Source organism: Microtus oregoni, unplaced genomic scaffold, assembly GCF_018167655.1.
Source record: "Microtus oregoni isolate MIOR12 unplaced genomic scaffold, Mior012 000024F_ref0000369, whole genome shotgun sequence".
NCBI lineage: Eukaryota > Metazoa > Chordata > Mammalia > Rodentia > Cricetidae > Microtus > Microtus oregoni.
Genome location: NW_024543083.1, coordinates 33,465,321 through 33,481,419, shown reverse-complemented (window position 1 = coordinate 33,481,419; position 16,099 = coordinate 33,465,321). Strand labels below are relative to the sequence as shown.

The 16,099-nt window shown below is 39.9% G+C and overlaps 1 protein-coding gene across 1 annotated transcript in view; it reads left to right on the top strand.

Annotated features, from left to right (window-relative positions):
* Galntl6 (polypeptide N-acetylgalactosaminyltransferase like 6) overlaps positions 1–16,099 on the top strand; it is a 1,023,973-nt gene that overhangs the window by 835,638 nt on the left and 172,236 nt on the right. Inside the window, exons 6-7 of the mRNA XM_041673878.1 lie at positions 8,403–8,588; positions 12,779–12,962. Coding sequence (XP_041529812.1) covers positions 8,403–8,588; positions 12,779–12,962 — 370 coding nt within the window. The remainder of the gene's footprint in view (positions 1–8,402; positions 8,589–12,778; positions 12,963–16,099) is intronic.

Here is a 16,099-nt window from a genome sequence, read left to right as displayed (position 1 = left end):
GTTTCCTATCACCTGTATACTGCTGTCCCCTTCCCTTATCTCCCCCTCCCCTGCTCTCCCAGATACTTCAAGTTACACAACCTAAGGATTTGTATAAGTATGTGGGGAGCCCAGAAGATGTGTTCTATGCCATTGACCTAATTTTTTTTTCCTTCTTGTTTTTCGTGTGTGTGTGTGTGCATATGTGTGTGTGTGTGTTTGTGTGTGCTGTGCCTAAGTTCCTATTCATGAGGTTTTGTCTTTTCTTAACTTATTGGTTTTGATGAACTGAGAAGTCTAGTTTGCCTACCTTGTCTTCAAAACCTAATATTCTATCTTCTACATGATTCATTCTGTTTGTAAATTTTCCATTGTTTTGCTTTGTTTTTGAGATGTCAAATTTTTCATTTCTGCCTTTATTTCAGCTTGGGTTTTCTTCAGTATTTCAATCTCTTTGTTGAATTCACTTTTCATACCCTGAATTGTCTTCATTATCTAGTCATTAGTGTGTGTTTTCTGGGATATCAATCAGGGTGTATTCCTATTTAAGTTCATTCGGCTGCTAATTCATATCCTTTTTAAAGTCCTTGAATTCCTTGGACATGTTCTTTTGAATTCTGTTCTTCAGACTCATCTCTGTTTAGATATTTTTGAGGCTCATATTGTCTTCTCTTTCATACTGATTGCATTTTGTGTTGGGACCTGAACATCTGGAGATAGGTTGTTGGTTATGTGTTTGATATTAGTTTCCAGTTCACCACTGCTGAATGGGACTTTGGTTCTGTGTTTTATGTCATCCTCTCTCTGATTGCAGTAGGAAGGGCTTGAAGCTCTGTCTTTCAGAGACATGGTATTAATATCTGAGTGGAGCCGCTGGGTGATTCCAGTTATAGGCTATTGTGGGTTGCTGGGTCAGATGACTGTGTGAGTGCTTGGGTGAGGACTTGGGACAGATGGCTGGGCAGAGGTGAAATTTCTAAGCACTGATACCATTGGCAAGGAACTAGAGCAGAGAGGATGAGGGGACATGAAAACTTGCCACCAGCACCTGTGGGTACAGCTGGCTGACTGATGCAGATGGGTCCCACAGAAAGCTAATGATGAAGGAGAAGCAGGTGATACAGGACCTTGGCACTCAAGTCAGCACATGTCCCACTGTGTCTTTTTAATGCTTAAAATAGTCCAAGCATTATTTTCCTGTGTGACACTAGGAAAATTTTTAAATTACCTGACACTCATTGTTCCCATTTATTAGTAAGGATAATTTTCCTTATCCATAAAATGAAGATTAAATAATTAGCACATGAATGCATCTTAGAATAGTGTCTGGCATTATTGCAAGCACTCAATTTATGTGGACATGTTTATTATTAGGTTCATCCATTATGCTGTCAAATTTTATTGCTTATTATTCAGGAATCTCAGGCTCAGTATTGGTTTTTTTCATTATTCTCGTATATAAGTTTTGAGCCAAGACAAAATCTTGTGTGGTCCCTTTCCCTTTCATTCCTTAATAGTGTTATCAAGAAATGGGCCAATTCCTTGAGAGGACATATCGTTAGCAGCTCAATTCTCTTCAACAAGGGCAGACAAACCATTTCCTGCGCGCCTCCTTCTATATTGCACTACAAGAATATCGTTAAGAACCGGGAGTTTCTGTGGCCTTGAAAACAGGACCAATTCCCAGATCTTTAATTTAGTTCTGCTCTCCACTAAATTGAAATTTTGACACAGCGTTTTTTCTCACACCAACTGTTCGGTGTAATTCTTTCCAATTTGTCCTTATTTATTGTGAAGTCCAGACAAATCCCTTAGGTCTTCAGAGTAGCCTGGCATTTATTGGTGCCATTATTCAATCACTGGAACAAACATTAATCTGATGTTGTAGTCTATGTGACTCTACCTGTATAGCATCTCCACCCAGTGATTTGAATAAGTTATTTAGAGAAAACAGAAGAAGAAGGAAAAAAAAACATTCCTTCCTATGCCTGGTTGCATATGTTCCATGAAGAGCCACAGGTGTCTTCAGTGAATGCAGAGGTTCCCAGTTCCCATGTGATATCTGCACTGCTCTATTATGTGAGGGTTTTACTTGGCTTTGTCTTCTGTCTCCCCTACATTTTATGTTGTCTAAGTACCTAAAGATTAACTTAGACTTTCTCAGGTATATGAGTTTGGGTTTTTATCACACTAAATTGCTTATAGATGTTTTATAAATCCCTTGATTTTGGGGGTAGACTACATGCTCCTTGCGGCTGTGCTGCTTGCCCCTGTTTCCCCTCAGAGGCTGTGACTTCACCCCATTGGTACCTCATTGATGCTGCTCGTAATCCCTTGCAATGGTTCTGACACAAAGTTAACATTCCTGGCCTACAAATAACACTAAATCATTCATTGGTTTCATGAGGAAACAAAGTTGCTCTGCCCCTCCATTTCTCAAAATAATCACTATAGGAAACCAGCTCACAAAAGGATACTTATTCCAGCTGTGAGTGTGTATATAACAGGTTCAAATAAATCACTCATCAATGCCGGCTTCTTTTTGATTGTTTCTTTCATTTTTTTCTTTTTTTGAGACAGCGTTTCTCTGTAGCTTTGGAGCCTGTCCTGGAACTAGCTCTTATAGACCAGGCCAGTCTTGAACTCACTGAGATCCACCTGCCTCTATCTCACAAACGCTGGGATTAAAGGCGCCACCACTGCCTGATGATTCAACATCAGCTTTAATGTAGTAATATAATAAAAATAACTTTAAGGATCACATAAGATGGTGTTGGTCAAAACACAATACAGAAACACTGAAATTCTTGTAAATTAGTGGAACTTAGGAATGAGATTTTTACCTTCAAGGACTTCAGAAAATAGAATCACAAATAAAGTTGGTATGTTGAGAAATGTGCTTTGTTAAAGTCATTTTTTAAAGTCTCTGCCTCATATCTCAAGATAAATAATCTCATAAAATGAGATTTTTAGAAAAGTCTTAATGATGAGAAGAATTAGGGAAGAACTGAGTTTTCTTAGAATCATGAGAAGAGGATGAGATATTTGAAGATATGTTTGCAGGGGTTAACTCAGAAAGGTAATTAGGAACAAAGTGTCACTTAGCTCCCTGATAAAACTGATGACTAAGAGTCATCTAAGAGTCACCAGGCAGACAAGGCCCCATGTTTAAGATGGGAGGGGAAAGACAGGCAAAGAGAATTTGGCACAGATCTATGGAAATCAGTTTTTATTGACTCTATCATAATAAGGGGCATATTTTCAAATACCGTGCTCCTTAAGCATCGATTTTGTGGTGAGAGAGAAAACAAATCACAGTCTTTTCTTATGAATCATCTTAATCTGAAGCTTTAATTTCTATATTATTTCTTATTTTGATAGTTATATTCTATACTGAAAGTATTTTAGTTGCCAACACTCACTTTATTTACAGAATAACTGTTACTTGGAAGGTTGGTTTTTCTAGATGCTTCGTTCACATCTTACAAAGAGTCATCTGGATGTTAGGCTGGGTGGTGATTGGAAGTGGTGCAGTTACCATGGAAATGTAGCAATGGTGGATTGTCACAGCACTCATACAGAGTTGTGTGTGGTCCAGCTCTTCCACTTCCTTAGCTACCTCATCTACAGAGGACAGAGGTGCAGGTCATCCAAATGTTCACCAACTGATGAGTGGATGATCAAAAGATGGATTACAAATATTATTAAATAGCATTTATTCTTGTAAAGAGTAGTAAAGTAAGGAGATTCTGGGAATGGAGTGGAGCACTTACACGGCATTCAGAATGCCCTGGGTTCTTAATTCCTAACATAGGATATAATATAATATAAATTATATATATACTATATATGGCATAAAATATATAGTATATGTGGCATAAAATATATTAAATATTATACTATATATTATATATCTGTTAAATATTATACTTCTCATATTATATAAAGACAGAGGAATTATAACACACATACTACTGTATGGGTGAACACTGAGAAAATTATACTGAATTAAAAATTATACTGAATTAAACAAGACAGTCATCAAAAAGCAAGTACCTTATGATTCTATTTATTAGCAATCTATAATAGTCAAACATATAAAACAGAAAATAAAATAGTGGTTTCCTAAGGATGGGGAGGGGAGATACATCGTCAGTTACTGTTTTACTGAAAAGTTAGATAGAAAAAAATCTTCCAAAGATGAATTCCACAAGAATATGAACACTGCCCTTGAAATTATTAAGCTGGTAAACTTGGCTGTGTATGCTCATAATTTTAACTAGAATAGGAGAAATTAAAAGGCCATGCATAGGAATGTGTGTCTATCCCTCCACACCAACATTGGTGACTCAGATGTCATATTGCACCAGGTTCCTTTCTCTTTTAAATTGAAAGACTACATTAGTGTGGAGAGAGCTCTCAGTGGTTACGAGCACTCACAGCTCAATCATGGGCCTGGAGTTCTGGTCTGAGCACATAAGTCAGGTGACTCACAAACATTACATCTCCAGCTCAAGGCTCTGATAGTCCCTTTTGTCCTCTGTAGGTACCCAGACACCCAAGTGTGCAGGCACTCATGCAAACACACACAAAACACAAGCATATACACACATAAATAACTAAAACCTTTTTAAAAACTGTGCTATGTGTTATAGTTTTGTACAATTAAAATGATTTCTAGTCTGAGGTGGACTGATGGCCCCACTGTTAAGAATATGCCTGCTCTTCCAGGGACCCAGGTTTGATCCCTTGCAGACACAGGTAGCTCACAACCCAAGGTATCTGATGCTCTCTTCTGGCCTCTGCAGGTACTGCATCCATATGGTACACAGACATACACCCAAAAACAGACAAAATACCCAAACACAAAATAATTTAAAACAGAATCGAAGCTGCTTTCTAGTGCTTACATATTTGGCCTAATTCTTAAGTTTCTCAAGGTCAAAGAGCATGACAGTAAACCCCTGACTTTGTCCTGCTCATTTTAAGATATTGGAATTTGGAACTAGAACTACAAAGGACATCTGTAAACTATTTGCCTATGCTATTGCAATAAGGAGAGTGTTTCAAATGTTGCAAGAGAACCAAGTTGTTAAAAAAAGAAAATATGTTTTTATTGCATGAAGATGCATGAATCATACCCAAGCTCGTAATACCTATAGACAGTGCTTCATGAAAAAGATTTCTGTAGCTTACCCATTTTCAACTTACAGCTGTTCCCTTTTTTGAGGCAACAGTTACAACACCCAAATAAATTACACAAATACACTATCTCAAGGAGATGAAAAGTTCACAGGTTAATTTAAACAGAGCAATTCTAAGCTATAGATTATGCTAAGGTTTCTTATTTTCATATAAAAGCTTGAGGAACATTATAAATGCAAGTGTGAATTATAGGAGAAATATTTGTCATTGCAGACAAAACTCATTTTTAAATAGCTCTTGAGAATGTTCGGTGAAAAAGGAAAATAATGCTTAAATGCTACCGTGATGTGCTGTGAGCAGTACCTCATCAAGAGTTGGAGTAAGTAATGAATACACAAGTCAGATTAGTAATAAATGAACTGAAATAAATGCACATTATAGACATGCTGTGTATTTTATAAAATCAGTTTACTCTCTTCTCAATACGCCAAACTATTTTGTGTAAGGTGATAATCTACCTCATTCCCTTCTGCAAACCCCATTGTAAGAGTGTGTACTCTGTCTTATTTAGGTTGTGTGTTATTGCTGTGGTCTAATGTCATAATCAAAAGGAACTTATGGAAGAAAACTTTCGCAATACAGTTTATAGTCCATCATGGATGAAAGTCAGGGCCAGCCTGGGCTATATGACAGCTTGCTTCAACAGAAACAGACGTGAGGCTAGTTAAAAAAAAAAAAAAAAAAAAAAAAAAAAAAAAAAAAAAAAAAAAAAAAAAGCTAGGTTGTACCTGGTATGAATCAGTCGACTATGGGAAATTACACATTTGCTTCCTGTAATGTTCTCTGTGGTTGGTCAGATTCCACGTGCTTCAGAACTGCCACGTCCAGTGTTCAGCAGTCTGTAGTTGAGCAGCCTTCGTGACTCTATGCAGAGAACTTTGAAGGGCCTGAGGTTTGCAGATTCATAGATCTTCCCACTGTTTAGTGGATATAGGCGAAGGTCAGGATATTCCAGGGCCTGAGACAATGGATTTTATTACATGTAACGAGCAATATAAGGAACAGAAAGACTATCTAGAGCCTCCCATCCCCCAAGTTATATTGAGAAGGATACAGGTGTGTACAGCTGGATTCCTACACAAGCAGTTCATCATTTTTATTATTATCTTATTAATAATAATAATTTTATATGAAGATTTTATAGATGCCTATATAATGCATTCTGGTCACTCTCACCCTCTGTCCTCTTTTTCCTCCCTCCCACCCCTATCAACCTCTTCTCATCTCTTCAAGTTCCTATTCTACCTTCACAACTTTTAATTTAGTTCTGTGACCCAGTAAATTGAGCCAGATCCATATCTGTAGTCATGGGTCTTGAACTACCCACTGGGGCCATTTTTGCTTTGTTTTGTTTTGTTCTGGATTGTTTTAGCCACCCTGATCTTCTGTGTTTCCATATAAATTTAAAGATTTTTGTTTTGTTTTTCAAATTCTGTGCAGAATCATTTGGGAATTATAAATCCCACCAATCTATAAGCACAGGGGACGTTCCAGTGAGGTTTTTACTCAGCTGATGGAACTTTTTATTTCCAACATCATGTTAGCTTGGTTTTCATCAGCAGGTCTCTTTACTGGGTTTTATTTTCATATCTTGTATTAACTTTCTCATTCATCTCTTTGTTTTGATCTCTGGAATATGTGCATGCCTTCTTTGAGCTGCTTGAGCATACTATGATCATTCTTGTGAATTCTATTTCTGGACCTTCTTTCTTCCAGGAAATTTTCATTACCTGTCATTATTACTAGATTGGTGATTTGTGTAGGTATTAGCTTTTCATGTTGTTTCTGTCTCTGGAATATTTACTCTGGTTATAGATACACAGAAACAGATGGAAAGTTAAAAACAGAACAAATAATAGCATATCGCATTCTAAACCATGAGGTTGGTGACTCACATCAGAAAACCCTCAGACTATCTGTCTTAGCTAGGGTTCCTATTGCTGTGAGGAAACATGGTGACAAAAGCAGCTTCTGGAGGAAAGGGTTTATTTCACTCAGTTTCATATAACAGATCATCATCAAAAGCAGTGAAGACAGGAACTCAGGCAGGGCAGGAACCTAGTGACAGAAGCTGATGCAAAAGACATGGACTAGTGCTGCTTACTGGCTTGCTCTCCATGGCTTGCTAAGCCTGCTTTCTTGTAGAACCCAGGACCACTGGCCCAGTGGTGGCACCACTCACAACGGGCTGGGCCCTCCCCCATCAATCACTATTTAAGTGTGCTACCGGCTTACCTACACTTCAGTCATATGGAGGTATTTTCTTAATTGAGGCTCCCTCCTCTCAGATGAGTTTAGCTTTTGTCAAGTTCACATAAAACTAGCCAGCACGATATCTTATACATGTACTAGGAGCATCAGGGAATAAAAACATCTAAGTCCATGACATACAAAAAGTCACCAAATACATCATTTTGCTTTAGAAGAGCTGAAAGACTGATACAATTTTAAAGCCAATAGAAAATACCTTATCATGTAAATCACGGTTTTTTAGTTCATTTTGTTCCCACAGTTTGCTTTTAATCAGGAAAGAAACATTGCCAGTTTTAAGGAGTGCAAATGATTTCCGAATCTTAGACAGCAACATTCGAGATGACAGAATAGGGTTTCCTTTTGTCATCTATTTCAATACCAAGTGTGTCACATTTCCAGTTCAGATTAGAAACCAGAACTGGACTTCTTTCTCAGTTTTCTATTTCCTTGCAGAGCGGGAAGCTGTGTGGTTCTTACTGATTTGACAGATTTTTTTTCCCCTTCTTATTTTACATGCACCATTATCAGCACACAAAATACCAGGCAAAACTTTGCTGTAAAAGAGCCCTCTTGTCGGGAAGAGCCCATATGCCAGGATGTTCGTTTGACTTCGCACAGCAGGACCTAGAAGGCCGATGCCCGTCTTGGCATCCTGGTCAGGATTAACATGGTGGCCACTGGCCAACATTAGCTGCATGACTGAGCTCTGGTGTACCATCGCCGTCCACGGAATTCAAAGGGCAACGTTTGTGGTTTATGAAGCTTTGGAGGAAATAAAAATACAGAAACCCCTAAGCGTAAAATCTTATTAATACCTTCCTCCAGATGAAGGGAGCAGAAACACAGGCTGCGAGATTGTTCCACTTGGGTTCGCCGTTCACATATGCTCGATGCAGAGCAACCGCGAAGGAGTCCGCTATGACTAATGTTTGGCCTTTCTCCTGCGTGTTTTCTTCCCCCCCTAGAACACTTGAAGGAGAAGTTAGAAGATTACATGGCTCGGTTTTCCAAAGTGAGAATTGTTCGCACCAAGAAAAGGGAAGGACTCATCCGGACCCGACTCCTGGGAGCTTCTGTGGCCAGAGGCGAGGTGCTGACCTTCCTGGACTCCCACTGTGAGGTCAATGTGAACTGGCTGCCCCCGCTCCTCAGTGAGTATATTGTGTCGCCATCATTCTCACCAAGTGGCACGCTGGACCAGGGAAGCTGGCAACTGTGCCCTGATAACACAGTGTGAGGTTTCTTCTATAAATGTTGCAGTCAGCAAAGGCTTGAGTTTGAGTTGTATCTTCATCACTGTGGATGACAAATAGGTATAACTACATTAAATAGCATTTCAGATAGGACCAGCAGCAATCCAACTTAAGGTTAGGAAGGTTTCTTTTATATTATGCCTCTCTCATTGCAGTTGCGTTTATTGGGTAAACACTAAAGTAAAAAAAAATAGCTTCAAACTATTTTTCAGTCATTCTACAATTAGAATAAGATCAAAAGACACTTACCCATGTACATATACACAGTTTTATCACGATGGTTAAGAAAGGAGGAAAATTATTCAGCCCCAGGATATAAGAATCTAAGTGATTTGCCATTTTTTAAGATGTGTAGTGCCGCTGCCTTTTTGTTTTTCTTCCTGGTGCTATCCTACATCCTTCAATACATAATCCTCTGAATTCACACAGAGCCCCTCAAACACTGAGCTGCTGTCCCCGTGATGAGTCTTAATTGATCAGTTACAGCTACCAGAGTGAAGGCAGCAAACCGTGCAGTGTCACAGCGCACTGAACCACTTGCAAAACAAACAAACTGGACATCACTGCGGATAGAAACTCCACCTGGGACGGGACGCATTTCAAGCCTCAGTATTGTTATCTTGTTAGTTTACAAGGAAGCCAGGTAGAAAACCCCCATTGCACCCAGGAAAGAAATTGGATACCTAAAGAAATTCCTTCTAGAAAATTCTTAGTGCGTATATATTGCCCTCCTTTCTTGTTCTCTTAGATTTCTCCAAGGCAACTTGTATTGTAACTGCATCCCTGGTTTATAAATAAAGCCAGTGACAATGGCCCTCACCGCCACCACATCAGAAAGAATGCTCTATTAGTGACTATTACGTGGGATTTCAGCTTCAACTAGCCAAGCTAAACCAGAAAAAAAAAAAAAAAAAAAAACAAGAGAGGGGGCCTCAGTGACAACCATACAGGATGTAAAAAAGTAACACCCTCTCCCAACTCACCAGGTCCATATGCCTCTGCTCAGGGTCCAGCCTAGCCTTCTCAGTCAAGAGGATCCCAGGACCATATCAGCCAGAGACTCCCCTGAGCCTTTAATTAAGTGTGCTCTGTCCGAGGACACAGGCATTTAGAATCTCATTAGCAACGGCAAGAGTTCCTCAAACTGAATTTGACCTGCATGCTGTTGAATACTCTAGCACGAGAACCAAAGGCTGGACTTCTGTCTGAGCCAAAGCAATCCCTAAATGCCAATGATAAGTCCTCTGATCATTCTCTATGAATCACAGGGAAGGAGGGATAGGGAAACGAGCATAAGAGACAGCCACAGCCCACTCTTTCTCATTAAAACCTTTCATTTCCTGTGGGCCTGGTGGATAAGAAACGCTTCAAGCCCAGGATGCTATCTCTTTTTATTTTCCTCTATCAGTATCTTGATACATCATCCAAAATGAAGAAACAGGCGGAGCCACATTGCTGCTCCTTGGTTCATTTTTCACCTTGGGGATTATACCTGAATTTCAATTTCCTATTGAGTCTGTTTGTTTGATCCCTGGAAATTGAAATGTAGGCACCAGCCTTGGATGAAAAATTAGTCATGCGGCTTTCACCCCAAGCGCACACAGCTGGATGAGAGCTGAAAGGAAATTTGAAGGGAACGTTGACAGTTAATTTAACAGACTCATTCTCTTTGGATCACCTTGGGACTCCTTGTTGGTCAAGGAACCTGTAAATCAAGCTGGTTCTGAATTTGATGGAAGAAGGTCACTGAGACCGTAACGCTAGAGCTGCAGAGGTGATGGAGGAAATGTTTCCACCCTTACGCTGACGGTCTTTGCCATTCTCTGGGGAAAATGTCAGTTAGATAAAACTAAAACCCACAATAAGGCTTGCCTTGGTGAAAATGGATGCTGAGGGAGCGCTTGGTGGTGGTTACCTTGAAACAGTGCACCTGCTAACTAGCTGGCAATAAGAGAAATATGATCCCCAGGCTCTCTGAGGCTCTCTGGGGTTGTGGTGGTGTCTAAAACTGTCTCCTTTTCCATTCTCAAGCATTCTCTACCTCTTAAGCACTGTTCTTTCTGTCTTCTTTTTCTTGTAAAACACCATAGAATTTAGTTATTTATTACATTTTATAACTTTTTGTCCCATTCCTGTATATGGTGGTATTTGTGGTATTATTCTCTACAGTAGCTTGAAAACCTAGAAAAATTATTGACTCATTGTTTTCACTCAGTAAATACAGTAAATAATTTTTGTAACATGAATGAATGAATGAATGAATGAGCATGTGTACTTGCAAGGGAAATGCCCCATAGAATTTTTGTTTCTCTCCACACTCCGTTTTATCAGTGTGATAAAAAAAAAAAAAAGTCACCTGCTATGATGGCCACGCAAATCTTTTGCTTCCTGCTCTACGCTGAGTAGGAACTTCCACTGCACATGGTGATTTGCCTCACTGTAAAATGCTGATATCTCACGCACATTACATTAGCTTCGGGGCCTCTGAGAGAGATAAAAATTACACAGAAATAACCAACTCCCATCAGATTTCTAAATGATATCCTTTGTTAAATGTCACCTGCTACACCCAAAGGTCTTCCAAATAACGAGAGAGCAGGTGCTCATACTTAAACATCCTGCCCGTCAGAGAGCGGTGTTGTAATAAATTGATTAAACACATGTTCTTGAGAGGGGGGAAAAAGATACTTCACATATTGCTATTCTGCATGCACCGAAATAAACAAATGCCAGTTTCCTGCAGGCCTGTTAGCTCTATCACAATAAAAATATCTGTATAGAAAAGCAAGATTGCTAGAACTGGAGAGAAGAGAGAAATCACCTGCCTGTTAGGTAAGGCACCCAGGCAGCCTAGAAAGGCAGGTTTTGGAACCAGAGATTTAAGCAGGGGCTATGTCCTGATTATTGTCCACCAAAGCTGAAATAGCCCGTGACAAGTTGTCTGACTTCCCTGAGCTCAGTGTCGCTGTATATGAACAGGATGACAACAGTTGTAGGGGGAGGAAGGCTGCTTGTTTGTTTCCTGACTGCTCAACCATAAAATAATCACACAGAAACTGTATTAATTAAATCACTGCTAGGCCCATTAGCTCTATCTCTTTATTGGCTAACTCTTATGTCTTAATTTAACCCATATCTATTAATCTGTGTATTGCCATGTGGCTGTGGCTTACAGGGTAAAGTTCTGTCTGGCTCCATCGGGGCTACATGGTTTCTCCCTGACTCCACCTCCCTTCTCCCAGCATTCAGCTTAGTTTACCCCTCCTAACTAAGTTCTGCCCTGCTATAGGTCCAAAGCAGTTTCTTTATTCACTAATGGTAATCACAGCATACAGAGGGGAATCCCACATCAAACAGTCAGTTGTCATGGATAGTGGGAGTATTGGAAAGAGAATGAGTATACATCATCCTGGAATCTTTTGTGGGTTTACCAACAGTATCATAGCAATAGTACCATGTCATCTAATGATGTCTTTTAATTGCATGGGAGAAAGATAAAACGTGCACAGTACTGATAAGTAGAGTCAGTCTCAAAGACTAGCAGCTCACCAAAACTCTCTGTCGTATGTGACAGCAAAGAATTTTATATATGATTGGTTGGCATTATGGGGGAACGGCCATCATGACTGTTTTATGATTAGTTGCTATAAAAACCATGAAGTTAAAATATTTACATTGTGGAACCTTCAGAAAGCAGGCCAGTATTTTCTCAGCAGGCTTTAGCTGTATGCTTGGAGGAACACGAGTACTGTTTATCCTCTGTGCATGTTGGAGGCGCGTTAAAATGACAGATTGGGGACAGGTCAGAGCAAAAATGTGACAGAGTCGAGCTAAATGGACTTCTGCAAGTCTCTCCGGGACATAACTTTCTCAAACGGAAATATAACAACTCTAATTGTACCTAATCACTGTCCCATCATGTTAAGCCCAGCGTTCGGAGATTCCTGCAAAGGGCTCTAATGACGACAAGGAGACGCCAAGGCTGCGAGTGTTATGCATTAAAAGGAGATGTGGGCTTCTCTTTGCTGGAAAATGACAGGTGACCTAGGCAGGCATGTCATTTCCTATTTTGTGCTTTCATTTTTCAGACCAAATTGCACTAAACCACAAAACCATCGTGTGTCCCATGATCGATGTCATCGACCACAATCACTTTGGGTATGAGGCACAAGCTGGGGATGCCATGCGAGGAGCCTTCGACTGGGAGATGTACTACAAAAGAATCCCCATCCCTCCAGAGCTCCAGAGGGCTGATCCCAGCGACCCTTTTGAGTGAGTAGCAGCTGAGAGAGGGGGGAAGGGAGAGAGGGCTGGTGACAGGTGATGTTTCTAGTGTGTCAAACTCAGGACCCATGAGGACAATTATCTCTGATGCAATGTAATAAAACAGGTGGTAACAATATGCAAAACACCATAGAAAAGTCAGACCTGTAAGCTATAGTAGATTAAAATTACATGCTATGCTAAATACAGGGATCACCATCTTAAATGTTGCTAAGCATAAGGAAAGGTGTGTGTTGATGAAAAGAGCCAGAAACACATATCTTAAAAAAATTACAAAGAGACTGCATGCTCCACTTTAAGATTTTTTCTTCTGATTTTTCAGGATCTTTATGCTTTCTGCTTTCCCTAAAAGACTGTTCAAACTGACCATTTGTTCTTCTTTTATTGAGAATTAGTGCAGAGGTAGGAATCAGAGCTTGCATGTATATTCTATACCCTGTTTAAAATGGTTCACTTTTGATGAAAGACAGTCCTCCCAAGTACGTATTTCCATAGTATAAAATGGGATAATTCCATTGAAAACAAACCCAAAGTAAAAAATCAATTACCTTGCTCCTAATTTAAGTACTTGTAAAGAGATGAATTTACAATAACCCATTGACTGATTTCTGCAGCACTGAAGCCTGGCGATGCTAATTGTGGACTTGAGAATTGTACATTCCAAGAAAAGGATGCAGGAAGGCTTAGTTGCACAACTACCAGTACTATTAGAGGTGACCAGTGAAATGGTCCAGTAGTTAGCACAGAGATTTCCAGTGTGTATTACAGCTATTCCAGCCTACACCCCTTGAGCACTAAAATATTTATCATTTTAAAACTCTTGTATGTTTTTTTTTTAAGTATGTGACAAATATCTGTGGTCACAGCTTTTCCCACTCTGTAGGAATCCATTTAAGATGCATTAAAATCGATACTGTCTTTTCATCAATAATAGAAGCCATAAAAGTTTGCAGTAGGAAAGTTACCAAGGACTAGCGCAACTTTGGTGACACTAACCATTTGAATCCTAATAAACATTTAGCAATCCCCAGGAAAACGTTTCCTTTCATTCAAGTCTCTACAAAGATGACGTCCTGGACGAGTGAAGGGGATTTGAGAAGTCAATCACTAGATAAAGTAGGAGAAAAGGAGAAAAGCCATCTCTTGTAAAACGAAACACGGTCATTAATTATGCAGCTCTTCTGGAGTTGGGATTTCAACCTCTCAGATTACTGGAAAGTGTTTGGAAAGAAATAATGAAGGGCCTTTATTGCTCTCCCATATGCTTTGACCAAAGTTCATGAATATTCAGAACTGCTATAAAAATGTATAGGGATCTATTTGAAGGACTTTCTTACGAACATCAGAAGCAGACCCAGCAGAGAAGGGCTTCTCAGATCTCCCTGAGGGTGGCCATCGCAAAGCTTTGTCAAAGGCTCTTAAAGTAGGATAGGTAAGTGATGAGTTAGTACATAACTTAACAAGCTTGATTTAAACCTTTTCTCAGGTGTACACGTGTATGTCAAAGCATATCATAAGTCACAAACGCAGACAATTTTTATTTATCAATTTCCTAGTTTGATAAGTAAAGATAAATAAGATAAAAATGAAAAGTTAAAAACTTACTGAATTTTTTTTAAAGTGGAGGGAGAGGCTAGGTCTTAGTTGGGGTTTCTATTGTTATGATGAAATCTCATGGCCAAAAGCAAATTGGAGAGGAAAGGTGTTTATTTCATCTTACAGCTTATAGTCTAGCATGCAGGTGACTCCGGGCAAGAACTCAAGGCAGGAACCTAGAGACAGGAAGTGTTTCTGAGGTCATGGAGGTGTGCTACTCTGCTGGATAGGTTTATATCAAATTGATACAAGCTATAGACTTCTGAGAGAAAAAAACACATTTGATTTTTTTTTTAAAAAAAAAAGCCTTCTTAAAGTTGGGCTGTACTTAAGCCAATAGAGCATTTTCTTAGTTAGTGATTGATGTGGGAGGGCTCAGCACATTCATTGTGAGTGGTACCATCATGGGTGTTAGGATTCAGGCATTATGCTGACTCCTATCACCTGGCAGGATGAACCCAGGCAGTACCCTGGGCAGCCCAGGGTCCAATGGCTGCTAAGTCTTTATGTATACAGATACAAAAGGTCCCTTTAAGAGAAAAGCTCCGCCCATTCCCTCTCTCTTTTCCCCACTGCTCTTCTACACTGGTCCCTGCCTCTTCCTCCTCTTCTTTCTCTCTGTATTTCTCTTTCTCTCTTCTTCCCCCATTTCCTGTATCTCAATAAAACTCCCACATAAGCTCTGCCTGCATGGCGTGTCTGTCTTTCACCATGTGGCCCCCTAACCCCCCAGGGTCTCTCTCACACCGGTTTACAGCAATGGGTGAGTCATCCTGGATTCCCTAAGAAACCAGGCAGAGTAAGTCCTGAGGAGCAAGCTAGTAAGCAATGCTCCTACAAGATCTCCACCTTAAGTACTGTCTCCAGGTTCCTGCTGTGTTTGAATTCCTGCCCCGACATCTTTCTATGGTCAACAATGATGTGGAAGTGTAAACCAAACAAACCTTTTCCTCCCCAGTTTGCTCTGAGTCAAGGTGTTTCATCAAGCATTAGAAACTCTAGGTCAGCTGCTTACTGGTTTGCTCCACATAGATTGAACCTGCTTTTTTCCACCTGTCTAGGGTTGGCACCACCCACAAGGGGCTGGGCCCTCCCGCATTAGTCATTAATCAAGAAAATGCCCTACAGATGTACCAATCGGTTAATCATGTAGAAATGTTTTCATGATTAAGATTCCTTACACGGCTGGATAGATGGCTCAGGGGGTTAAGAGCACTGGCTGCTCTTCCAGAGAACCCGAATTCAATTCCCAGCGCCCACATCGCAGCTCATAGCTGTCTATAACTCTGGTTCCAGGGGGGTCTGATGCCCTCATACAGGAAAACTTGCAGGCAAAACACCTATGCATATAAAATAAAAGTAAATAAATTATTTAAAATAGAGAGAGACTGCTTCTGTCAGCATATTCCCTGGCTTATGGTGCCATTAAAAAATTCCTTCTTTCCAGATGACCTTGTATGAAATTGACATTAAAAACTAACTAACACAGGATCGCAAACAGAAGAGCCGCAAACACCACAGACCATTTC